Source organism: Lineus longissimus, chromosome 18 (assembly GCF_910592395.1).
Source record: "Lineus longissimus chromosome 18, tnLinLong1.2, whole genome shotgun sequence".
NCBI lineage: Eukaryota > Metazoa > Nemertea > Pilidiophora > Heteronemertea > Lineidae > Lineus > Lineus longissimus.
The window spans coordinates 7,617,188-7,643,763 of NC_088325.1; the positions used below are offsets into that span (position 1 = coordinate 7,617,188).

At 47.0% G+C, this 26,576-nt stretch overlaps 1 protein-coding gene across 1 annotated transcript in view; it reads right to left on the reverse strand.

Moving 5' to 3' along the window:
• LOC135501993 (V-type proton ATPase catalytic subunit A) overlaps positions 1 to 26,576 on the reverse strand; it is a 112,599-nt gene that overhangs the window by 67,130 nt on the left and 18,893 nt on the right. The window contains exons 2-4 of the mRNA XM_064794399.1: positions 25,015 to 25,108; positions 15,960 to 16,088; positions 7,274 to 7,485 (exon numbers count right to left, since the gene is read on the reverse strand). Of these exons, the coding sequence (XP_064650469.1) occupies positions 7,274 to 7,485; positions 15,960 to 16,088; positions 25,015 to 25,108 (435 nt within the window). The remainder of the gene's footprint in view (positions 1 to 7,273; positions 7,486 to 15,959; positions 16,089 to 25,014; positions 25,109 to 26,576) is intronic.

Genomic DNA, 26,576 nt, shown 5'->3' on the forward strand with positions numbered 1-26,576 from the left:
AAATCCATTATTTCAGACTTTATTCTTAATGATAGCCTTTAACACTTTAGTAAGGAACGGTTCATATTCCTACGTCTGTGGGGAGATTAGCAATACATTCGAATAGGCAAAATAGGAATAGGCGAAACAGGAATTAGGCGAATCAGGAATAGGCGAATAAGGAATTAGGCGAAACAGGAATAGGCAGAACAGGAACAGGTGGAACAGGAATAGGCGAAACAGGAATACACCTCTCTAACATCACCCTCTCTACTCTCATATCAATCAGGCTACAATACGGTCTCTTACTTGATTGTGACATGAGGCATGATGCTGTCTCTTTCATCACCCGCTTCTCTTATATCAATCAGGCTACAATGAAGTCTTACTTGATTGTGACATCAGGCATGATAACGTCTCATACATCACGCTCTTCTCTTATATTGATCAGGCTACAATGTGGTCACTTACTTGATTGTGACATCACCCTCTTGTCTCATATCATTCAGGCAACAATGCGGTCTCTTACTTGATTGTGACATGAGGCATGATGACGTCTCTTACATCACCATACCCCTTGCCTGACCTCTTCTGAAAAGGTGCTTGACTTCCAGTTGCAAGTTGCGGGAAATTTTCATGCAGAAACAATTTGGTTTCCTGGTATCAAATGATCAGACGCAGTGTCGTCGTTACACTGGCAGATAAACTAAACATAAAGGATTACAATTGCGCCGTGGATAATTTATTTTCTGAGGCATTTCCCTCTCTCTCGACCCAGGGTCGAGCGCGACAGTAAAGGGGTAGTTTAGGTTTAATAGGCAAGCTTTATTTTTTAATATTATGATAAATAAAAATTCAGAGATGCCTACTCAATTTCAAGGCTTCTTTATTCAATCAACTTGTATAATACAGTAAAACAAGACCAAAACGTGAAGGACAAATCAGCTAAGATACAGCGTCTTCTTCCCCGATCCTTTCAATCACATGGCTGACTGGTTGATTGGTTTCGTTTCACCAGTTCCACAGCATGCACAGCAACACCACTTTGCCAGTGGAGACCACCGGAATGACTCGTAGATTATAGACTGCATCATCCTGTAAACATGAGAAAAAATAGCACTTTGTAAAAAAGCACCATCAAAATAAGATATTTATTATTAACATTCCCGATTATGTTACAAAAACAACGAGTAGTCTGTACTGATACGCGAAAACCGTGAGAGTATATACAACCCTGTATGACTTGCTGTTCATGTTGGTGGTAAGGTAAAACATAAATGTACAAAAAAAGATCAAAACTTTTGTGAAAAACTAGTGAACTGGTGGGGGGGGGGATAAAATAAAGTTAAATTTGAAAAAGTTCACCCTTATTTACTAACGTTCACCTTGGTAGAGTTTGGACACATGACTTGCAATGCATACTTTACTTCCCTGAACATATGTTGCAGTGTATTGCATTTGTTCATGTACCGGTATCGGGTATCTATACTATAATGCGCGTTGTGGCCGCTAAATAGGAGGCGATTTTTGTTTCAAAATTGGGCCTCGGAAATGCGTCGAATTCTTGCAACTTTTGGCTTCGTAGGTGTGGATCATTAGTAAGAGTGTCACTGAGGGTGTCATACGTCGAATATCTTGGTGGTTTTGGAATAAATAACAACTTTTCAGAGAGCACGTCGACTGGAGAGCTCCGCTCATTCTCAAAAGCATACACAAACTTCTCGCATATTCTCCCTGCCACATCAATATTAGCTTCCAGCACGTATGTAGTGCTATACAACCTGGTCCATGGTGCAGGGTATTAGCAGAGAGATTAATGATTAGCCTATTCTATTTTAGTTCTATTCGAGAAACACTGACCGGAGTGATAAGGCAAATTCTGCAGGGTGGCCTACCGGAACATGCAGTCAGGGTATCAATAAACAGTTATGCCAGGATGGACAAAATATGTACAGTGGCCAGCGCTTGCTCTTTGATTTATTCTTTACTGATTGATGTTGTCAGTTTGAATTGCGTTCTGCATCTCTCCATGCGCCTGGCTTTGGTCCGACAGTGGCATTGGGTACGGGAGTGGGTAGGTGATATGCCTAATATGTGAGGCCCTTATTTGGAACAGGACCTGCTGTCACTGGTCTCAATGCATTGTGCAAAATAGCGTACACCAATCAGTCTATTGGGGGTTGCATGTTGATAGCAGCAATAAGTCCCTAAATGCAGTTCATTTCGTGTTTAACCTTTAATAAAACTTCAGTAACGTTAGAAATTTAATGTAGTTCAATCATCGTGCCCATTTAACTAATGTATATTACATTTCAACTTTGCCCGCTCCATAGGTATATGCTAGTGTTACTAATGTAGGCCTATGGTAAATAATGTAGGCCCAGTTCATGCAGCTCCTCACGGTTTTCCGTATCAGCATAGACTGAGAACGGCAGTTTTATTGTTCGATAAAAATACCTCACAATGCCAGCAGACTACTTCGTCGCTATTATTTGTGTACTCTGACCAGTGTCATTATCAAAGGTGTACGATATCATTGTTATTTTGACAAGAAACATGAGAAAACGTCAACTTCTTGTGAAGCGGTCTGCCATGTTTGTTCATCTAGCGTTCGGGTTTGTTTTGATTACGTCGATGATGTTTATAAATACAAAGAGGCTATTCTTATAACAAAGTTTTGTCTGGATTTCTAAGTCATTCTCCTGTAGTTGTTATATTTATGTGTAATAGATAATTGTGAAGTATTACAATTATTTCATTCTGATGATTGGGAAGAATTTTTTGCAACACCGTTTTGTGTATAAAATGTACTATGGCGTTCATGTGTGTTTTGATCTTCGACTTCGACTCAATGACTGAGCAAATTTAACAAGACTGAAAGCCATAAACGGTAACACTTCCTATGTAAACAAGCTACGGAAGTCATTCTATACTATGACTTTTCAAATAACAGTTGTCATGGCCAATTGTACCTAGCAAATCAAGAGAAAATACAGAGAAAACTCACCCTGGTTTTCTGTCAAAACATCTACCGTACGTAGATGAACTGAGCACATGAATCTGGGATTCTCTACGTGTCTTTTATCGGCAATATTAATAAGAATTAGACAAAATAATCCCACAAAACGACATGTTGACATTGAGAATCAAAATATAGGGAAATTCTAACTGCTTGTTATGAAAATTTAGATTGGAACTATGTTTTGAAGTGAACGTACACACTCTATATATATTCGCAAAATGGCCATCACTTTATCAGCCTCGGCTGCAATGCCTTATGTGTAGTGCGTTCAGTACATTACAGAGACAGGTAGGATCGAGGCCGTTTTGCCACTTTTGACCAGATGACAATTTCCAGCTTATAATCTGCCAATTACTGCCAATTACGGGGCGTTTAGTCATTCTGCTGTGAATAGCTATAATCCTATCGAAACAAGAGTTCAAAATATTGGTATCCTGGCACATTTTCTGGCCCAGCTACAGCAAATTCGGATGAAAATGCAACTATTTTGCTGGAACTACTTTCGGCCAGCTCCAGTACAAACCATAAGTTCCGCTGGAATCCAGCGTAGCTAAAAATCCAAGATGCCAACTGACGGCCATCTTGGATTTCGGATTGGGCCCAAAATCAGTACGAAAACTCCCCTACCAATTAACGAGCGGAATGCAAAAATCTAAAATGGCGGCTGGCGACCATATTGGATTTTGGAACGCGCCCAAAATCGATAGGAAACCTCCCCTACCGAAGACCATTACACCACAAAAGTTTGAAGTCAGTCGGACCTCTATAGTTCTTCAGTTAACGATCAGAATACAAAAATCTAAGTTGGCGGCTGGTGGCCATATTGGATTTTGGATCATGCCCAAAATCAGTAGGCAACCTCCCTTACCATAGGCCATTACACCACAAAAGTTTGAAGTCTGTCGGACATCTGGTTCTTCAATTAACGAGCGGAATGTAAAAATCTAGGATGGCGGCTGGCGGCCATATTGGATTTTGGAACGCGCCAAAAATCGATAGGGAACCTCCCCTACCATAGACCATTACACCACAAAAGTTTGAAGTCTGTCAGAACTCTAGTTCTTCAGTTAACGAGCGGAATGAGAAAAACTAAGATGGCGGCTGACGGCCGTATTGGATTTTAGAACGCGCCCAAAATCGATAGGGACCCTTTGACACACTAGGCCTACACCCCCTAAAAATTTCAAGTCAGCCGAACAAGGGGTTCTTGAGTTATTGTCCGGAATTCAGTGCGGCGGCGGTGTCCGGAAACCACCCAAGTACATAATGCCCCCACTATGGTGGGGGCATAATAAGTAACAATAATATCAACATGATCAAGATTTATTGTTTTATATGTGACAGATAGGAGCCCAAATTCAGCAAAATCACGAAAAGCCGGGCGTGTCCCAAATTATGACAGGAATTGCATGCACGACGACTACGGACGCTACGATATCGTATAAGCTCCCCAGAGGTGAGCTTAAAAGGAAGAGTCCCATGTCAACGAAAGCACCGAGATATATGGTGACAGTACGCTGACCTGCTGGTGGTGATAAAGCCCTTGGTACAGGGGCGATGGAAATCGGTGGAGCTGATGTGATTGTCACAGGACTGTTCAAGTGAAGTGAAGTAAATTGTTTCAATGCCATCATATGAATGAACAACTGGGTGCCATGTTACAATGGAAATACCAGTTGCAAATGCAGAAACTGAATATACCTTTGGTACACAAACAAGAGGCCCAAGGGCCTGGTGCTCAGCTGAGTTAATATCATTAATATCTTCCCGGTGTTTAGTTCATTATGCATGAAAATGGCATGCTCCATGGTATTTGATATCCTTTTGCGTTCACTACGGTACCAGTGTTTTTGGTTGACATAATTATGCCACTGTTCATTCCTCAATCCTGACCATAATTTGGGTGAAATCATCGTATGATAATATTTACCGAAACATGAAGTTTATGCCATGAATGAGGATACTCATTGTCATAGCCTCGTTTACAAGTACGAAGTATTTTCCCGCGAATATTCAAAACTGCTTGGCTCCTTGCCAGTTAAATAACATGTGACTTTACACAAAATAGAAAACTTTGATGGAAATTGTAAATCATTTTTTTATCTATCAGGGGAAACAAGCTGATGATGATCAAATAAATCATTCATGAGAAATCGTTTTGTTGCTGAAGCTTGCATGACGAAGTTAATGCTAAACCTTTTCTTGTGCTCTACTGCGCCACCGTAGTTTTCTATTTAGACCAGCGATGACGTCATTTCTGGTGATTCCCTACGTTGTCCAATGAGCGCTTTTTAAAATGTGCCATTTGGTATTGTACAGTATGCAATGTATTTTTTCAGCGCTGCCAGTTGCCGAACAGAATGCCGTAGCTCCCTCAATTTCCAATAAATTTTCATGGGAGTGACATTATTGTATTGCTTAGAATGTCTACTTTTTACTCATGAAAGAATCGTAGAACTAAAACATAATAGGCGAACAGAATCATGCCGATTCACTGCACATACTGTGGGAATTCTCCACTTCAAAATACATCCGCGATGTCATCGCGAACAGAGCATGCACTTCCGATATCGTTTTCACAGAAATGTGGCCAAATTTTCAAGAACTAATTTCTGAATTTAGTCCCTAAAGACCTTATGACTACCACTGAAACGAACTAGTGATATTATCGCCCACCAGACTACTTTTTAAGCAGAAAATTGGGTACTTGAGTGTCATTGAGCTCCAAGATTATTGCACATGGCGTAAACAACATGCGGCCATTTTGTCTCCGCTTCGGTATTTCGTACGCCGCTTATAATGCACCTTCTCAATTAAACAACATAATAAGGCCTTACATCGTTGATTGAATAGGAACACCACACAAAACACAATAAAGTGGGGGTACAATCGATTACGAAGCTGAAGTGAACAGTGATTTATTCCTGGAGCTACTGCTTTTGTTGTGTAGCTGCCATGTTTTGAGAACAGGCAAATAGGAGACTTCATTGATGGCTGACGTCATCGGGCGGGAATTTGAATCAGCAGAAATAATTAAAAGGCAGGTAGCGCCCTCTCCTGTTAAAATTTTGAACTTTTTCTCAATAAAATAGATTTTCAAGAATTTTATCTTAATATTAGAGCATATTTCGACTAATTCTGCTGCTCCTAGGCCGATATAGGCCAGTTTCCTTCATGCACTCTCGCTCGCAGGAAGTAGGTCGAATGGCGACAAATTTTGTTTTGAAAGTAGAGTTTGACCAGAAGTATCCAGAAATGCAAAATTGAAGTCTCTAGGTCTTACGGTTACAAAATGTGCACCATGGGTTTAACGGACGGATGGATGGATGGATGGATGGATGGATGGACAGACGGACGCCACTGAACAACTTATTTGACAAGCTCGGCTGACTTAGTCAGCTGAGCTAAAAATGAAAGGGACCTTCCTTCAGCCATCTTCAATATATGACAAAGAAATTACATCGAAGAGATTGGAGGTTTTTTTCGGTTCAGTTGAAATGAAAATGAAGATGGCTTCTCTTATGGCCTTCTTGGATAGTTGATGGCGCCCATTATTGAATGGAACCTTCGTCTAGCCATTGGCAATTCCCAGAGGAAAAATCTTTACATTCCACGAAAGGGTTCTCCTTTAAATGTCCGGAAACAGAATTCACGATGGCTACCATCCAAAATGGCTGGATGTCTACATTCAGCTTCAGGCACGCAGAACATAACTGCGCAACTGTGATGTTGCTCGATATGCCGAAGTATTGCCTCAAACCACGTAATTCAAACACGGCTGGCAATATGCTAACTTACACTTTTGCCCAATACCGCCAACTGGTGACATAAATCGAAACTAATATATTTTATATCAAACCCTCAATATTATGCAGACCTCTTCAACTTTATTTCAAACTTCTATCTGCTGGAATAAAGCGACAACAATTTTGTTGGCCCCTGGTGAGCTGAATTTCACTCGAATCGCCCTGAATTTTCTGTCGGCACATCATATCTTGAGCAGTTCTTCATGACTGCCAGATTTTAAGTGCCTAGGTCTTACAGTTACAAAATGCCCAATTTTGTCCACGGATGGATGGAAGAAGGGACACAAATTGAATAGCTTTGTGACCAGCTCAGCTAACTTTGTCAGCTGAGCTAAGAGATCTTGAAGCAGTCCTAAGTTAGAGCATTGACGTTGTCTCACTGGACGGACAGACAGTTGCCGAAGAGAATGACAATACCGCTGGCCTAGGGATAAAAAGCCTGCAGATATACTCACTCAATACTCACCTTTACGTGTAGACTGTCAAAGTCCCATGTCTTCTTACGATCCAGCGATGGGGTGTTGATGCCTTTAGGAATGTAGATAGTCTCCGTCAAGTCACAGATGTCCTTCAAGGGACGCTGGATTCCATCAAAGATGCTGCCCATGATTCCTGGGCCAAGCTCTACAGACAGTGGTTTGCCTGTGCGGAGTACAGGATCACCAACGGTAACACCAGCTGATACAAATGTTAAGGATGAGTTAGTTACAAGAACCCATCTCTCAGTGCTAAAATCTACCAAGAAGTGTTCAGTCCTTTTTTAATTTTTTTTGTCATGTATTTTCATTTGGCCTATCTGAGCTACTCCCACCCCTGGCCACAGTTTTCTCTACATTTTTTCCAGACAAGTTTTCTCAAACAATTTCTTAAGAATATCTGACCTGTTTTTTACAGGAAAGTCAGTGTTATCAACTAGCCACATTTACATTACTTTTATGTTTTCCCCGAGCCGTCCTTTGCCAATGTAACGGTATTCAACAAAATGTTGTGACTACATTGTGTAACAGGAACAACTTTATGAGACTAATGTCACCTTTGCATCATTCAGCAGATTTATGATGCCTTGCTGCCAAAACCATGACGTCGTCTGCCACATGCCATGAAAATGGCTTCTCGCGAGGACCTTGTGCCTCTCATTAGGCCTTGTGCTTTGATGGGACCAACAGAAGGATACAAGCGAGTTAAAGAGTTGCTGAAGGAGTGCTTTGGCAACGAGTTTACCATTGCTGAAGCATGGGTCAAGCAGGTAGCGCAAGGACCAGCTTTAAAAAGTAACGATAACCAGGTGCTACAAGGGTTTGCTGATCAAGTGACAGGATGTGTAGAAACGCTAAACGCCATGGGCAGAGCTGACGAGATAGAGCCCGGATGAATCGAATTGTACTCAGTCTTCCATCTTTTCTGCAAAATCGATTTCAGAAATTAGCAGTGGATTATCTTGAACAACGAGGGGGATATCCTGGCACAAACTACCTGAGGGATTTTCTGAAAAAGGCAGCAAAGGAGGTAAACGACCCAGTGTTTGGGAAGCCAGCAAATCAGAACCATGATACATGTTCATCTCACAGTGCACCACGATACGGGAGTCGACCGCGTAGGATGCATGCGACAGCCACTGAAAATGGGGACAAGCCATCATGCTATGTTTGTGGAGACAATCACAAACTGATGTCATGTCAGTCTTGGAAAGAGGCAACCGCCAGTCAGCGATGGTTGTGGGCAAAGGAAAAGAATCTCCGCTACAGGTGCCTGGGCAAAGGCCACAGAGGAAAAGATTGTAAGAAGAGGGAGGAAAGATGCGGAGTGAATGGATGTGTGAGAAACCACCATTTTCATTCGCATTCAGATGAACCATCTCAGGCCAAGACAGGAAAGAGAGCCGAAGGGAAACGGGGGAATACAGCTTTTGGAGCAAAAGATGAAGTAATCAGCCAAATAGTATTGAGGACCATACTAGTTTGGGTAATTCGCAAAGAGGGCAACCGGCTATTGGTAAATGCCTTGATGGATGAAGGATTGGACACATCATACAAACGATCAGATATTGTAACTGCTCTTGGTCTTATTGGTGAGAAAGAGACACTCAACATATCAACGTTGAAGAATGATGTTTTACTCGAAAGCTGAAAGTTGAAATCGATTTGAAGAGTACTGATGGGAAGACTACTCGGAAGATGCATGTTTGGACCATGGAGGAGATGTGCCGTCGCCTGCCAATTGAAAATTGGAATCACCAAAAGACAACGTTTACTCATCTTGGAAATCTTAAGTTCCCAACGGCCAGTGGTAGGAAAACTGTCGATGTCTTGATTGGGTCAGATTACCCAGAACTTTGGGTATCTTTATAAATATTATAAATAAATAAATGAGTCTCTTATAAAGCGCTGTTCCATGGTAGTCCTTGCTCACAGCGCTCCCTCCACAAAAGCTCTCACAGACACTCATGTCTTTGTAGCTCGTTTGAATTGTTCAGTGTCCTCAGAGTCTCGAATGTGGCATGGAAGAATGTTCCATAACCGCGGTCCATAGCTTTTAAAACGGCGGTCACCAATTGACGTTTTGGTTCTCGGAACCTCTAGTTCTATGAATGAAGTGGACCAGGTCCTGCGAGGAGCAGGTTTTCTAGAAATGAGGTCCATCAGATACTGGGGAGCTGCACCTTGCAGGCACTTGTGCACCTGAAGCAACACCTTAAAGTCAATCTTTTCTGCTACAGGCAACCAATGAAGCTTGATCAGTGTAGGTGTTATATGATCAAACTTTCTAACTCTGCAAACAATGCGAGCAGAAGAATTTTGGACACGCTGTAACGGAGAAAGCGTCTATTTCAGTAGACCAGCAAGTAACCCTTTGTTACAGTCAAGGCGAGAGGTCACGAAGGCATGGACCAGGCGTTCCCGGCTGTCTTGGTCGAGGTACCTACTGACACGGCCAATATAATACAAACTGGCATGCAGCATTGCATATCTTCTTTATCTGTGCTTGCATTGTCATGCCCTGGTCCAGAAGAACCCCTAGATCCCTGACACAGTTCGACTTGGGTACCGATACTCAATCAACCGATATTTCGGCAATAGATCCAATTCTGCGTGGTGAAACAATGTTAATCATGTCCGTTTTCGGGGCGTTGAGGGCTAGCTTGTTTTCAATCAACCAGTCCTTCACATCACTGACACATGATTCCACGCGCGTTACCATCCGCTTGCTCTGCCACCCATCTCCACAGCGGGCTGACGCTTCAAGCTGGTTATCATCAGCATATAATTGGTATGCTGTGGTTTTGCATTACAGCACTGAGTGGTAACGTGTATATTGTGAAAAAAACAGGGCCCAGAACTGAGCCCTGGGGAACACCGTACTTGAGACCAACAGGGTCCGAGCACCCTGCCTGCGAGATATGACACAAACCACTGCAATGCTCTGTCCGTAAGGCCAATGCGATGTTGGAGTCGACTCTAAAGAATATGACGGTCCACCGTATCGAAGGCTGCAGATAAGTCCAACAGCACAAGAAGGAACTCCTCTCCGGCATCCAGTGAGCCAAGTATATCACTCGTTATGCGCAAGAGTACAGTTTCCGTGCTATGCCCTTGGCGATAGGCAGACTGGTTCTGGTCGTAAAGATTATTCAACAACATCTGAGCTCTTAGGCGCATTGCTACGATTCTCTCAATGAGTTTGGAAAGATATGTTAAATTCGACACTAGGCGGTAATTCCCTAGTACTTCCTTGTCAAGTGTTGCTTTCTTGAGTAGTGGTTTTACTAGAGCGAACTTTAGAGACTCAGGTACATGGCCTGTCCCTAGCGACAGGTTTATGATCTTCACAAGTACAGGCAAGAGTGGATCGACACATTTTTTCAGGAGCCACGTGGGAATGGGATCGAGACTGCATCCTTTAGCTGGCAAAGAGAGGATGAGCTTCCTAACCTCGCTCTCGGACGATGGTGCAAAGTCCTGAAGCACGCACTCTGTACTTGAGTCATCGGAGGCGGCGGGCTGTTTGGAACCAAACTTTTCACGGAAGTTGCTGATCTTCCGGCTAAAGAAAGAGCTGAAGTCCTCAGCCAGGACCTTAGTGTCAGTACTTTCTGGCAAAGGAGGCGCTGACTTCTTTCTGACAAGCTCATTGACAACCTTGAACAGGTCTTTGCCATTGCAAGCTTTGATTCTCGAGCTGTGGAAAGAAAGTTTAGCCTTATCAATCATCGTGCTGATGGCATCGCATTGAGCCCTTAGCAATTGTCGGTTTATTTCAGTTCGTTCATTGCGCCACTTTTTCTCAAGTTTGCGGCGGATTATCCTGGCCAGACGAATCTCTGAATCAAACCATGGCGACTTTTCCCGGACTTTCACAATACGAGTCATTTCCGGAGCATGACTATCAAGAATGTACTGCAACACAGAGTCATATTGGGCAACTAGACTGTCCAAGTCATCTGCGGGGGTTTGCACTACACTGGAGCGTGCAACATCCTGAGAGAAAGCTTCCTCGTCAATGCTGCTTAGCTTCCTATACATGACAGTTTTGGTCTGTGGTTCTGGTTTAGGAAAGTTCAGCTTGAAGCAAAGTGATCCGATGGGAACGATGGATCCGCACCAAGATTACTCACAAAACCCCGATCACAGCCTCGGACAAGAACAGGATCGAGTGTACGACCTTTGATATGCGTCGGTTCATGCACGAGTTGGACGAGATCGAAAAATTCTAATAGCTGCATAAACTTGATGACATACGGATCATGATGTTTGTCCAAATGAATGTTGAAATCTTTGGTGATGAGGAGATGCTTACTCGATGCAACGATCTGCTCGAGCAACGAGCCGAATTCATCGATGAACTCATTCACAAACCGAGGATGAGGATCCGGGCAATAGATGGTTATCAAGTGAATTATTTCTGATTTGCACACAACAGACAAATTGAGACAAATCTTTGGAAGAAAGAATAGGGAAGCCAGGGGAGCCGGTAACTCGACGAACCCCCCTTGGTTGGACATGTGTCGGCCGTGTTCCAGCTGTCGGGAGCCACATGACAGCCTATGCCAACTGTTTCAATGCCACTCATGTCCAAAGTGGCATTGAGGAGAAACTTCGTCTCATGTGGGAGATGGATAGCCTAGGTGCAGCAACAGAAGGTGATAAATCTCTGAGCCAAATGGAGATTATCACGCTGGAGAGGACAAAGATCAATATAGAGAAACTTTTCAAGCAAACATAGAAAAATGATACATCCAACTGGTGGAGCCTGAGGGACTGAGTAAACCAGGCTGGTATCTTCCACACTTCGCCGTCATTAGGGAGGACAAGCAGACTACAAAAGTTTGCATTGTGTATGATGCTGTAGCAAGATTCCAAGATATTGATTTGGATGATGAAATTGAGGCGGGTACAAAGCTACAGAACGATGTGCTGAAGACTCTACTGCGGTTCAGAAGACGCCCAGTAGCACTGGTAGGAGACATTCAAGAAATATTCTCACAGATTGTTTTGGCTGAGGAAGACCGCAGCTACCACGGGCTTTTCTGGAGAGATCTCAATCCACGAGCAGAAACACAAGTATATGAAGCCGTAAGACTCGTCTTCGGGGACCGTTCCTCACCTTTCTTAGTTCAATTCGTACTACGTCACCACGCTGAGAAAGTTCAAGAGACATATCCCAGAGTAACTGAAGTGATACAGGAAGCCATCTTCATGGATGATGTACTAGATAGTCTGGAGACTGTAACAGAAGCAGTGGAAATGAGAGACAATTTGAACCAAGTGTTGAAGCCAGCTGGATTTGATATAAGGAGATGGTGCAGCAACAAGAGAGAATTCTTGAGGGCATTGCCGAGAGCAAATGAGCGACAGGAGTTCATCTTGAGGAGTCACACTTGCCCGGCCTGAAGACACTTGGAGTTTAATGGGAAGCTGGAACGGACATGCTCACTTTCGCTGTACCGGTATTTGAGAACAGGGAGAAAATTAATACCATGAGGAAGTTGCTGAGTCAAATAGTAACTATTTTCGATCCGTTTCAGTTCCTAGCGCCAGTTGTGATCCGTGGCAAAATAGCACTTCAGACGTCATGGTTATTGGGGTTGGACTGGGATGAGCCATTCCCAGCAGACATACAGAGTAACATAGATAGATGGGTTGATCAGATGCACTCATAAATCAAGTGAGAATTTCACGTTCTTATTGTCAACGTCCAATCGGAGAAGTAAAGAGCGTATCAGCCAACACATTCTGTGACGCATCCCAAGCAGCCTATGGTGCAGTTTCATATATCCGTTATGAGTACGAAGATGGGGAGATTGAAGTTCAACTGGTAGCAGTCAAAGCACGGGTTGCACCACTCAAAGCCTGCAGCATTCCAAGACTTGAACTCTGTGCAGCACTGGTTGGGGTTCGTCTATCGTTAACCATAGCTAGGCAAATAGAATGTCCCATATCAAGGCACGTTTTTTGGAGTGACTGCATGGATGTCATCTATTGGATAAAAGGGCAGTCATGGAAGAATAAAACATTTGTAGCCAACAGGATTGCAGAGATTCAGCAGAATACAGAGCGAAGGCAATGGTGTCATATCCCTGGGAGCCAAAACCCAGCAGATGATCTGACAAGAGGATTGGATGTCAAAGACATGGTCGGCCGACATCGTTGGATCGACGGGCCTACTTTCGTGCAGAAGGGGGAGGAATCCTGGCCTCAGAAGAAGCAAGTTGCAGAGGAGGACTGCAGTAAAATGGCAAAACAAAAGTTCAGCTAATCAGCAGCCGTTTTCCAGTCCAACCAGACTCGTCAGGTTGGTGGAAGATTCCGGAACTCAGTCCTACCCTACAACACGAAGCAGAAGCAATATTGCCCGGCAAGCACAGGATATCAGAGCTAATAGTAGCCCAATACCACAGATTGGGCCACCACGTAAGAGGTGTAAGTGGCACATTGTGGGACGTTCGCGCGAACTATTGGATCATCCATGGCAGAGAAGAGATAAAGAGATACGAGAGGAGTTGCTACGGTTTCAAGATACGCAGGAAGTTGAAGGGAATCAGATAATGGCACCACTGCCGGAGGTCAGACTAGGGAAAAGCTCGCGTTGTTTCACTGCCTGCGGACTAGATTTCGGCGTTCCATTCCATGTAAAGCTGACAAGAAGAGTAAGCGCAAAACGCTATTTGAGCTTATTTACCTGCCTAGCAACACGAGCCGTTCACTTACAGTTTGGACACTAGCCGCTTCCTCAACGCCTTGTCACGTTTCGTAGCGCGGAGAGGTAAACCAGAAGATATGGTAAGCGACGACGGTATTAACTTTACAGCAGCAGAGAAAGAATTACGTGCCTTAGTCAAAGCCTTGGATAGGGAGAGAATCCAAGATACAGGAGCAAGTGAAGGGATACAGTGGCACTTCAACCCTCCCACCGGAGCTCACCACGGAGGGAACTAAGCTAAGCGAGGAATGAATGCCATCGTCAACTCGGCTGGAGTAACTGATGAGGAGCTACTATCTGCAGTGGTAGAGGTGGAAAGCCTTCTAAACTAATGCCCCCTAATGTACGCTGGAGACGGCCTCGACAAAGAACCTGTACTTACGCCCAACCACTTCATCTATGGGCAAGCAGGTGGACAGCTAGCTCCACGCGTCGTTGATGAGATTGCGTCAAACCCCAGAAATCGTTGCCGGTATGTTCAGGACCTGTTTCTCAAAGTATGGTAGCGATGAACAAAGGAGTACCTCACCTCACTAAACAATAGGGGAAAGTGGTTAGACAGACCACCAAACTTAAAGGTGAATGATGTCGTTCTGCTGGTCAACCAGAACAACAATCGAGGGAAATGGCCATTTGGAATCATTTGGAGTATTTCCAGGGAACGACAGGCGTGTACGAGTAGGAAATGTGAAGAGCAGCAAAAAAGAGTACCGGCAACCTGTCACGAGCCTTTGTCCATTGGTAGTGGCAGAGTAGACTCTCAACTATTATAATTATAGCCAAGATGATAGTAACATTATATACGCGATATCAATGCGCACAAGCGTCATTAGACTTTAGTTACGCGATGGTTGGAATCGGCAATATGCTCTAGTAGTTTTAAGGAATCAGCAGCAAAAGGGGTTAAAGGTCATAATACAACCTCTCTATCGTAAGCGGTATGACGAACTCTGCCTTGGCCTGTTCTGCGAAACTGCCTGGAGTTGTTGCTACTCGCAGTTAAATATTGGTAAGTTAATTGTGCATTACAAGTTATAATGAAATCTAAAGAGTTACATAGCTCTAAAATTTGTGTTTTGATAATTAGTGAACTATGGAACAAAATTGATTGACATTCGACAATCGCTGACCGCAAGTGGGTTCTTCATTTCGAAAGAGTTTATAGGACATTCATTGAACCACTGGGGTTCTTATAGTATCGAGTAGTGCGCTCAATAGAATCGATGGACTGTGCCTTTAAGATAGGCATTTATATCCAGATAGCATCGTTTGTGATGAACTTTCGTATACCAGAAGATAGAACGTTCATGAGGGGGAGTATGTTTGGACTGGTCGTGTACAATTCACCCCTGAAAGAATGGGCTCGTCGGTTTTGAGTTTCGAAAGCAAGACTGAACGAGCAGATGAAACTAAAAGTGTAAATATGTTTTTGTGTTGAAGACAACCGTTTTAAAGTTCTATTTCGAGTTCAGGTTTATTCCTAAATCGATACAGTCAAAACATGTGGTGTATCCTTGCTAGGAGAACCTACCATAAAAATGTTATTGAAAAGGAGTCACTCATAGGAGAGATATCACACTTTTTAGGTTGGCACCCTTTGCATGTGTATCGTTGCTCTTGTGCCGTGGAAGGTTATGGATGTATGCATTTGAAATATAACACTATTTTCTGGAATTCAATATAACCATCTTCCATGCGCGAAGAAATTCGCTTACATCTAGTGCTTCAACATTTGTATATCAGTCACCACAACAGCCATGTTTAATTTCCTACAGAACATATTTAAATTAGAAAACCTCAAATTAAAATTTCTGAACAAACAAACCTGGCCATAAATAGCATGATTTATTACTTCCCATGGACATCCCCATCTCAACAAACTCAAATTGGCCTGAGGTTTTATTTCGGGGGGGGGACGATCTTCACTTTAAACATGGATCAATTAAAAGGGATACAAGTATCTTCATAGACTTGGATGGTGGCCATGTCACCTTCTAGACGAATTATCTCACCCACCAACTCTGAGTGTCCAACACGCACCAACTCGTACATAGCTGAGCCAGACATCTGCTGTGCTGTAACAACTGGAATACCAAACATCAAGAATTAATCAAGACAAAGATAAGAATATTGAACCTGTACTTAAGCCTCCTCCTTAAACTAGCACTTGGTTCCAATTGTACCAAATGAGGCTTTTATAAGATCAACAGGCTCCTATTAAAAGGCTACTGCTCCAATATAAGGGCTTTCCAACCTCGTCCTCAGTAATCGGGTTGTCGCATCAACAAGTCGAGAGACCGTGGAGGCTGTTAGCGACAAGCAGATAAACGTTCGGACAAGCCAATTGCTGACAAGCAAAAATATAGGTTTTATTAGATACCTTTTTACACGTTTTGAAAGCAAAAACATTCCTGAAAAAAAGAAATTCCGCTGCTCAAAGAACATCGTGTCATGTTCCTGTATTTCGGCAATAAACTTCATAACCCCGTCGCATCACATGATTGACAAGTCGGCTTGAGCATAACAAAGTGCTGTTTTTCTATATCAAGTGCACGCCTTAGCGACAGCCATTCTACAAAATCTGCAAACCTTGGGTCCCGCTTTTTGAGTAATGTATGCATAATTTATGCATTCACGCTCTTCAGGAGGCGTAGTTATAGTTCAGTACCAAATGCCTCCTCTCGAGCAATTCTGAAAGCCAGAACCTCTTTGGAAAATGCCTCGGAACACATCTCAGCACATCTAACTTTCAAAAGTTCTGGAGGAGGACCCTCAGACCCTCCTTTGTAGCAACCCTACAGTGCCAAAGACGACAGATAGTTCCATACTTAAATTGTCCGTACCATCTAAAAAAACTCGCCTTCACGCAAGTTGGAATCCCCTGCTACATTGATTTGTTGTTGCTGGATTTTTGTCATACAACAACTGCCTCAATATGACATAAATAAATGCCTCAAACTGTTAAGAGCTGACATGAATGCAAAAGGAAGATGAAATAGCCAGGGGCCATTGTGCTCACCGTATAGATATTTGGCGGTTAGGAATTCATCCTGCAACATTCTACATGTCTAGTATAGGTCAAACCAAAGTCGGTATGACATTTGATGTATCGTTGCTTGGAGTACCTACCATAAAAATATCATCAAAAACAAGTCATTTTTAGCGAGATATTACACTTATTATCTCTTTTAGTTTTGGCCTCCTGGTGGCAAGTCGAGAATCAGATCAGATCGAAATTCGGTGTCAGAGGTAACATGTGTAGGGAGTCATGTGTACCAAATTTCAAGTTCATAACTTTAGCGGTTAAGAAACGTGCCATATTTACACTCAAATGATAAATTTACGCCATTTGACCTCTGTGACCTTGAAAACTAGGTCAAATCAAAAACCCGTATGATATGTCATGTATCCTTGCTAGGAGTGCCTACCATAACATTTTTATTGAAAACGGATCATTAATAAGAGACATATCACACTTTATGTTCTCAGTTTTGGCCCCCTGGTGGCCAAGTCATGAACCAGACTAGACCGAAATTCAGTGTCAGAGTACCTCTGACCTAGGGGTTCATGTGTACAAAGTTTCAAGTTCATAGCACTAGCGGTTAAGAAATGTGCCACAGGATACGACGATGACGGACACAGGGCCACTGTATAGACTTCCCATTTCCTGTGGAAATGTGATTTTATTAGTTCATACCTACCCAGGTCAGACTTTTGCATATGTACTCATATCGGATCCACCCGAGGAATTATTTAACTAATTACATTAGAAAAATAACCAGCCAGTTCACAAGGCTACGTCCAGGCGGCGCCCCTGTACAGCCCATCAACTGTGCAAGCCGCCATATTGCCAGTACTTTTTACTCAAGCAACTCAAGTAAGTCCCGTTGCTGTGGGGACGGACGGGTGGGCAGTCTGACCTGGGTAGGTATGAACTAATAAAATCACATTTCCACAGGAAATGGGAATTTTATGTTCATACTCTACCCAGGTCAGACTTTTGCATCGAATACCAACAACCTAAGGAAGGTGGGTAAACGTGACTTACCATGTAGCGACGTGAACTGTCTCCAAGCCGCATAGCAGAACCCAACGGGTGAGACCGGGATAACCAGACCAAAGAGAAATGGGGATGCTCATGGCTCAACGGTCAGGCCACCATATAAAAGAATAATGGAAAGGGCCTTAAGGTTATCAACTACCCCCTAGAGTAAGGTAGCACATCGCATGGTACTTGCTCAGCACACACCTCGCCAAAAGAATGTGTGGGCTTAAGAGGGTAACCACCCTCTGCGTGCGGGGACAACCCACAAAGTCTAGGCGGCTCAACCTAAGACATCCGGACGGGGCACATGCACAGGGGAACCACGTCCCGGCATGAATGTCCGCACCTCCCCCCTCATCTTTAGAGGGAAGGACGGAGAATCCGGAGTGAGGAGTCCGGCGGGTAGGCTAGGCAGGGAGAACCTAGACTACGTGCTGAGCAGCGACGATTGGACCGAGAGACAGCATACCGTCAGTCATCACGGAACAATCGCGCATATAATGTTGGGAGAAAGTGGAGTGAGAACTCCACGTCGTACTCCAAGACCTCGTTCAAGGCGACTCCCCTATATTCGGCCCATGAAGTCGAGATGGCACGAATCTCGTGGGCCGTCACCGAACCCATTGGGCGAAGCTCCGGAGACTGAAGAGTCATGGAGTAGGCCTGCCGGATGGTGGCCACCAACCATCTGGCGACCGTGGCGGGCGCAATCTCCCGTGTGAATCCCTCGCGATAAGACAGAAAAAGACGCTTTCCGCCGAGACGGACGGCAGGGTCTTTGGACTTATCGACATAGAACCTCAAGGCCCGGACGGGGCAGAGAGTTCTATCCGGGAGGTCTCGAGAGACAACCCTGGAAAGGGATGGAATAAGAACCAGGCGCCTGGAGGTGGAAGGCGCCTGGTTCTTCGCAATAAAGCCTGGGACAAATTCTAGGACAGCGCCCCTCTCATTGAAGGCTAGCTTGTCAAAAGCTAGGGCATGGAGCTCGGACCATCTCTCGGCCGTAGCTAAGGCCACCAAGAAGACGGTCTTAAAGGTAAGATGCTTCCTATCTGCTAGGTGCAAGGGCTCGAATGGAAATCTCATAAGAGCCCGTAGCACCACCGAGAGATCCCACTTGGGGACGCAATGTAAGGAGCGGGTACGCTCCAGAGACATGTTGCGAAGCAACGATGACAAGGCGTCATCCCAAGCCGGTTGCCAGGAGCCTGTCAGCCTAAGGGTGACGGCAATGGCAGAGCGATAGCCCTTAACCCCCTGGACCGAAAACTTCCGGACCGTAAACAAAAAGTTTAGGAAATCGAGGAAGTTGGGAAGAGTGGGAGCGATCGGAGAAACTCCGTGCTCCCCGCACCAGTCTCGAAAGACGAGCCACTTACTGTCGTATGATGTAAGGGTAGACTGTCTTTGAGGCTGAGCGACTTTTCGGATAATGTCCTCCGAAAAGCCTCTCTCTCGGATGAAATGCCCGATAGTCTCCAGGCGTGAAGCCTGTAGAAAGAAGGGTCCTGATGGTAGACCCGGCCTATCGGGTGATATAGCAGGCGGTCCCACTCCGGCAATCTGCGGGGGTGGTCCGTCAGGAGCTACAGCAACACCGGGAACCAAGCTTGGTTCGGCCAACAAGGGGCAATCAGGCAAAGCCTGACGCGCGATGAGGCCACTTTGTTCAGAACCGACAGCAACAGAGGGGTTGGCGGGAATGCATAAGCATTGAGGCCGTCCCAGGAGGCCGACAGGCTGTCTACTCCCAAGGCCTCGTCGTCCGGGAGAGGAGAGTAATACAGGGTGAATCTCTTGTTGAGGCGAGTGGCGAAAAGGTCCACAATCGGCGTATCCCACATCCCGGCCAGCCGGGACACAATCTCCTGATGGAGGGTCCACTCGGTCTGGACTAAGCGATCGGCTCTAGAGAGAGCATCCGCCAGGATGTTCCTCTTGCCGTGGATGTGACGGGGGAAGAGCTGGGTGTCCAGCCGACGACAAAGTTGTAGGAGGTCCCATGTCAGACGACACAGTGTGTCGGACCTCGTTCCCCCTTGTCTCCGAATATAGGCGACGACAGTCGAGTTGTCGGAGAACAGAGATACCCTGTGACCCCGTAACCGGGACGAAAAGGCCTTCACGGCTAGGATGACAGCCTGCATTTCGAGAATATTGATCGAAAGGCGAGACTCCTCCCCTGACCACGTGCCCTTGGTGGTCAGGTCGCCCTCGTTCAGGTGAGCCCCCCATCCGAAGAGGGAGGCGTCCGTGAAGAGGGACATCTGGGGGGGTAACGGACGGAGCTGCACCCCGCGGAGGAGCTCCGTCCCCGTCCCCCAGAACCTCCAAACGTCCTCAAGTAGCATGGAAGGGAGTGCTACTGCTCGATCGAGTGGGTCTGAGAAGGGGCGCCAACTCGAGAGTAGGAGGAGCTGGAGGGGGCGCATATACAGGCGACCGGGAGGAACCTGGTCCGCCGCCGAATTGAGCAGGCCCAGCAGGGACAGGAACTGTCTGGCTGTGGCGCTGTCTCGGCGACGGAAAGCCCGAATCAGAGACCGGATCTTGGTGACCCGGTCCTGAAGTGGGGACATGAGGCCCTCTCTGGTACGAAAACGTACTCCCACGAAGACAAAATCCTGAGACGGGTCTAGCTCGGATTTTTCTAAGTTTGTTATCCACCCGGCCTGGGTCGCCGTCTTGAGCAAGAACCGAGTCTGCTTGAGAAGACGGGGACGGGATTGGCAACGTAGCAGCCAGTCGTCTAAGTAGCAATGGAGCTTGAAGCCCAAAGCGGGAAACGGGGCGGCGAACGCCCTGACGACGGTTGTGAAAATAAGCGGGGCGGAAGCCAGGCTGAAAGGCAAGGCCTGAAACTGATAAATTTTGCCTTCGAAGTAAAAGCGAAGGAAATGTTGAAAGTCTGGATGGACTGGGATGTGAAAATACGCATCCTGTAAGTCCATGGAGACGGCCCAATCGTCGGGCTGCACCGCTGTTGCCACTGACCTGGTTGTTTCCATCCTGAAACTGGGTACCCTGAGGAACCGGTTCAGGCTGGACAGGTCTATGACCAATCTCCATTTTCCCGACTTCTTCGGAACCAAGAAGATGTGGCTGTAAAAGCCCGGGGAGGAGTGGTCTTCCACCACCGTGACAGCCTCCTTCTGGAGGAGGGAGTTGACCTCGGACCGAAGGGCTTCGGCCCTGGCCGGGTCCACGGGGGGGGGGGGGGGGGGGGGTATTACCGGGTGGGGAGTCGATGTCGTTGGGGGAGGATGGGCAAAATTGAGGCGAACCCCGTGCCGGAGCATGTCCGGGACTGGGGAGCCTTTTTGACACATCCGACCCAAAAGGCTGCGAAATGGCGCAGTCTGCCCCCAACGACAGAGTCCGAGGGAGTGTCGCCTATTGGCGCCCGAGGAGAAGGTGACAAGTCACCGACGCCTGCCCCCGCGACCCTTCCGCTGTTGTGGCTGGAAGGGGCGCTTGGGCTGCCCGCCGCCTCCGCCCTGACCTGAGGGGCGGTGGCGCTTATTGGAGGGGCGGGCTGGAGCCGCAGCTTCTGTCTGCCCTCGGGGACGAAAAGACCCGGAGGAGCCCTGCGAGGCCGAGGGCCCACGAGAGGCCGACGCACCCCGGGGGCGTCTAAACTCCGGCTGTCGTCCCCGGCCCGCGGACCATGAAGAGGAACGCGGGCGGGGGGCCTGTCTGGAGGGAGGAGGGTCCCCCTCACGACTCTTATCTGACTCGCGCTGAGCCCCTAAGGTATCAGGCAGCGAATCGTGGAATAAGAAGGGACCGCCTAAAGGGGCGGTCCGCAAGGCCCCGCGCAGAAACTGGGCGCAGACCACACTCAGCCCCTCGATGAGGAGGTCCCGGCCCTTCAGCACCGCGTTGGCTGCTTGTTTGGCAGCTAAGTCACTGGCATGTTGCAGTGACTGCTGTAGGGATATAGCCAGGATGCGTTGCTCATCCGTGGCGTCCGCAGCCAACGACCTGGATAGGGCACAGAGCGTCAAGTCGGCGTACGATAACACCGACTGCGTCTCCTTAGCCAGGGCCTCATTGTTCTTAGCATCCCTCATAGGAGCAGACGTGAGGACTTTAGGAACGACCAACCCGGCGAGCTGCACATCATCCCTCAGGGGGATGAGTGAGACCGGGTCGGTCCCCGACGGCGATACTCTGTAGTATTCTGGCCTATACGAAGGACTGTGAGGGGAAGTGGCCGTGAAGCGCTTCCCCGCCTTCGTCCAGGCCCCCGGTCCAGTCGACGGCAAAGTCGAGACCAGGGAGCGCTGGTGGCCCCCGCAGGACGGCGCCGTGTCCCTAAGCGTTGAATCGAGCCAATGAGAGGCTCTGATCAAGGCAGGGGAGGGGGGCAACTCATCGAGTGCCCAGTCCGGCACGGCAGCCAAGTCCGGCTCGTCGGCATCCCCGAAAAGATCGAAAGGAGCACGGCCGAGCGCGGGGTTGACCGGCGGGAGAGGACAATGCTCGGTCGGCACGAACTGCCGGACGAACGCGCGAAGATCGCGCATCCCAGCCACAATGGTGGGGTCCTCTGTTCCAGAGGGGCAGTCAGCCTGAGGGGCCTGCCCGATGGAAGATTGGGACTCATCGTATTGATAGTCGACCTCCATGGGGACTTGGGGCAGCTCAAAGGCCACTGGTCTCCCGGCCTGCTGAGGGGCCCTATCTGAGAGATTTTTGGTCTCCAGATGGGCGGCCAAACTCTGCAGGACCTGACGCTGCTGGGCCGTAAGGCCCGGTGCGATAGGCCGGGGATCCTGTCTGGGCATACCTGGGGCAGACAGGGATGGCGGGGGGCTACTCACCACAAAGGGGGTGGAGCTCAGACCCGCAGAACCAGACAGGGAGGGACGGGATCGCTACGGCGAAATCTTGGGGCGAACCCTCCTGACGTCCGGACGGACCCTAGGGTCTCTGGACCGGACGTAATGCCCCATTGTCGCACCCCTACCCCAGGGGGGTAGGTCACCTCCGTGCGAGACAAGAGGGGGCGGCAGAACAGGGGGGGTGACGCCCGAGTCTGCGGTAACCCACGGGGAGGCGGTCGACGTCCCCAGAAGGGGACGGAAACTGGGGTGAGCCGCCTGCCAGGCCTCATAACCCGATGGGATACGCCCCGTCCCCTCAGAGCGGTCAGATGTGACGGTGTAATCTGAAGACACAGTCACAACCGAAGACACTGCCGGAGGCACATCCAACCCGGAGGAGGACGGGGGACGACCCAATGCCGCAGCAGGGGGGTCCCGACGGGGGAGGGCGGAGGAAACCCGGCCAGGTGGGGGCTTAGATGTAACTAAGGACTCCACGGCCGGTAACCGGAGGAGTTCCTGAATCAGGAGGTCTGCCTCCAGCAGGGTATGCTCGACGCCCGGGGGATCGGGACGCAAAGCGTCCAGAGTCCCGCTCACTACGACCCCCTGTGAAAGGGGGGAGGAGCCAATCTCCCTAGGGGGCGCCCCGATGAAGGGGTCACCGGCGCTCAACCTAGGAGAAAACTCGGGGGGCACACCTCCGAATGGAGGGTGCCCAGCCCGAGCCCCGGAGTCGGGCGCCGAAACGGCGCCAGAGCTCCGGGGGCCTCGCCCCCGCTGAGAAGAAACAGCGGAGGGGGACTTAGAAGAGGCCACACCAGACTTTCTGGGGCCTCTCCGGGTCGGCTTCTGCTTCTTCGACGGCTGAGGGGCCGGAGAAGCAGAACGCAGCGTCCCGGCAGCGGACGAAACCGCAGTCGCAGAGTCCGACGGGGCGGACTGGCGAGCCGGGGACGAACCGGGACGGGGACTAATAATCCCCGATACACCGGCACCCGGGCACCTGAATACCCAGAAGGGTAACAGGCCCAATAAGAGGGCTGGAAAGCCCAATAATGACAAGAAAGACGCTAACAAGAGCGGCAGAGCCAGCATCTTGAGAGACCACACAAAAGAAGTGAACGATAAGAAAAACTTATATTTATTTGGTCACGTGACCGGAGCCTGGAGCAAAAAATTTTTTGGGCGAACGGCGAAGAAAAAGCGTTCTAAAGTGGCGAAATCAGGGAAAGATGGGTAAAGGAATGGTCTCACCCGCTTCCTGAGATCGACAGCTCCAAACGGACGTCCGGGGAAGGATCCTTCTCGATACTGTCACGGAGAATTCGACGCAAACAGCAGCAGAAACTCGGAGCTTGTGGTACAAGGCGCCGAGGAAAAAGTACCGGCAATATGGCGGCTTGCACGGTTGATGGGCTGTACAGGGGCGCCGCCTGGACGTAGCCTTGTGAACTGGCTGGTTATTTTAATGTAATTAGTTAAATAATTCCTCGGGTGGATCCGATATGAGTACATATGCAAAAGTCTGACCTGGGTAGAGTATGAACGACATAAAATCCCCCAACGGTGAGCCAAAAAGTGTATCTTAAAAATTTACTTATAATAATGCCGCATACAACATTCTCTACAATCAATACTGATCACCTGAACCAAGTTTCAAATAATTATGTGACCCGCCATGAAAAAAATGAGTTGCATGTCGCTCCGAGTTCGACAGGTTGAGAAATCCGAGTGTATCAATTTCCATGTCCTGGTGTCATTATAGGCTCATCTTCTGTGCGATACGTGACTCATTTTGCCATGGTTGGTCATATATAATAATGCTCGGCAAGCGTGGAAAATTCAGACCTGTAAAAAGTTCGATCCAAACTATTTTTGTGCATCTGTCTGATTTGTATACTTCTTATATATAGCCAAAGCTCTTACACATCATGTTGCATAATCCAAAACTATTTATGTTGTGATGTTGTGATACTCGAGAGTCACCTCTTTCATATCCATACTTGGGTTGGCGGAATAATTCCATGGTTACCGGAATATAAATCAAAAACATTGCCAGGGGCTACAATTAGACCGGGGCTACAAATACCCCATTTTATCACATGAAGTGAGAGTTGTGGATGATCTTACCAGGTCCTGACACAGCATAGACATATCCGAACTCCGTCTCCTTCTCTGCATCCTTGATGCGATGAGTGCTTTGCATACGATCCCTTGCTCCTGCCTGTAAAAATGCAAAAAGGTTTCTTATCAATTTACACAAGAACGTGTAATACAAGAGGCCCAAGGGCCTGGCGCTCAGCTGAGTTGTTGCTGCGTAGTTCGAATATATTACATTACTCGTCAAACTCTACTAAACTAAGGACTCAAAGCCTAAGGATATTAGCTTCTGGATGTGTAACAGTGAATTGCGGTAGACTGGCGCAATCTACTTCAAGCAAGCTCCACCCTTGCAATGTGTGGGCAAACAGATAACCTAACCTATATTGGACCATTAATTCTACACACAGCAACATGATTCATCCTCAGCTGTTACCATGATGATGATGATGATGATCCTTTTCGCAAATTGGTCGTCTTCTGTCTTTCTTCCATACTTCAGTGCCACCGGATGTAGTCTGCCCTTGTGGAGGGATCCTTTCAGCACCGGGACACAAGAATCCATGCGAATTGAATCACATGGAGAGACTAGCCCAATCACCCGCTTTTGGCTGGGTAGAAATGGGTAAATCTCGCAGACTGGACCTTAAACTCTACTGCCGACGTGTGAGGCCGGTCTGACAGATGAGTAAGTGGGGTCCACCTAATGCAGAAGGCACCAGTTTCCCTAACTAAAAGGGTAACATTATTGCCTAAAGGCCTGTGTACACTAGTAAAATATTAGCAACATTTTTACATTTCCAGTTGCAACAAATGTTGCAAAAATGTTGCGTAGTGTGTACAGAGCAAAACGCGTCTTACAACATGTAAAATTGTTGCAAATTAAATGCAATGCAATTCTTTGTTGCATGTTGTAAAAATGTTGCAAACTCTTCAGCCAATCAGAAATAGGATTTGCGTCATGTGATCTACCGGAGTTCATGTGACTTGAACAAGAAGCAGGTATAGCAACTCTCAAGTGAGTGTCTTGCTTCGTAGGGTGATGAAACCTTTTCTAGAAGTTTTTGTACGACGGCTTGTCAGTCAGCCGCAACTCCTTTAGGCTGCGTATCCATAGGCTGTTCCGTGCCCTGCACAACATTCCCTTTTTACCGCCTGGCGCGCCACACGGACAATGAACCTTCGTTGGTGTTATTGATCGTTCCCATGCACTGTGGATTGGGAATATAGGCCCATATTGGGATTGAACATGTCCATTCTTTTGCGAGTGAACAACACGGAAGCAATGTCTGAGGCGAAATTAATTCAAGAGGTTCATCAACGGGAACTACTCTGGGACCCCGAAACTGATGATTATCATAACAAGCACGAACCTGTAATTTGTTGCTTAAAAGTCAGGTTTTATATACATGTACATGTCAATTTGATGTTGCAAGTGAAAATACAAGTTACTTGTATTTTCATTTTCAATATTCATAAGAAATTGTCTTCTGAAATAATGACAGCGTGCGGATAAACGCGATTGACCGCTGCGAAATGAGGACTACAAAGGCCTACATGACCAAAAAGGAATATCCAATGGAGACGCAGGG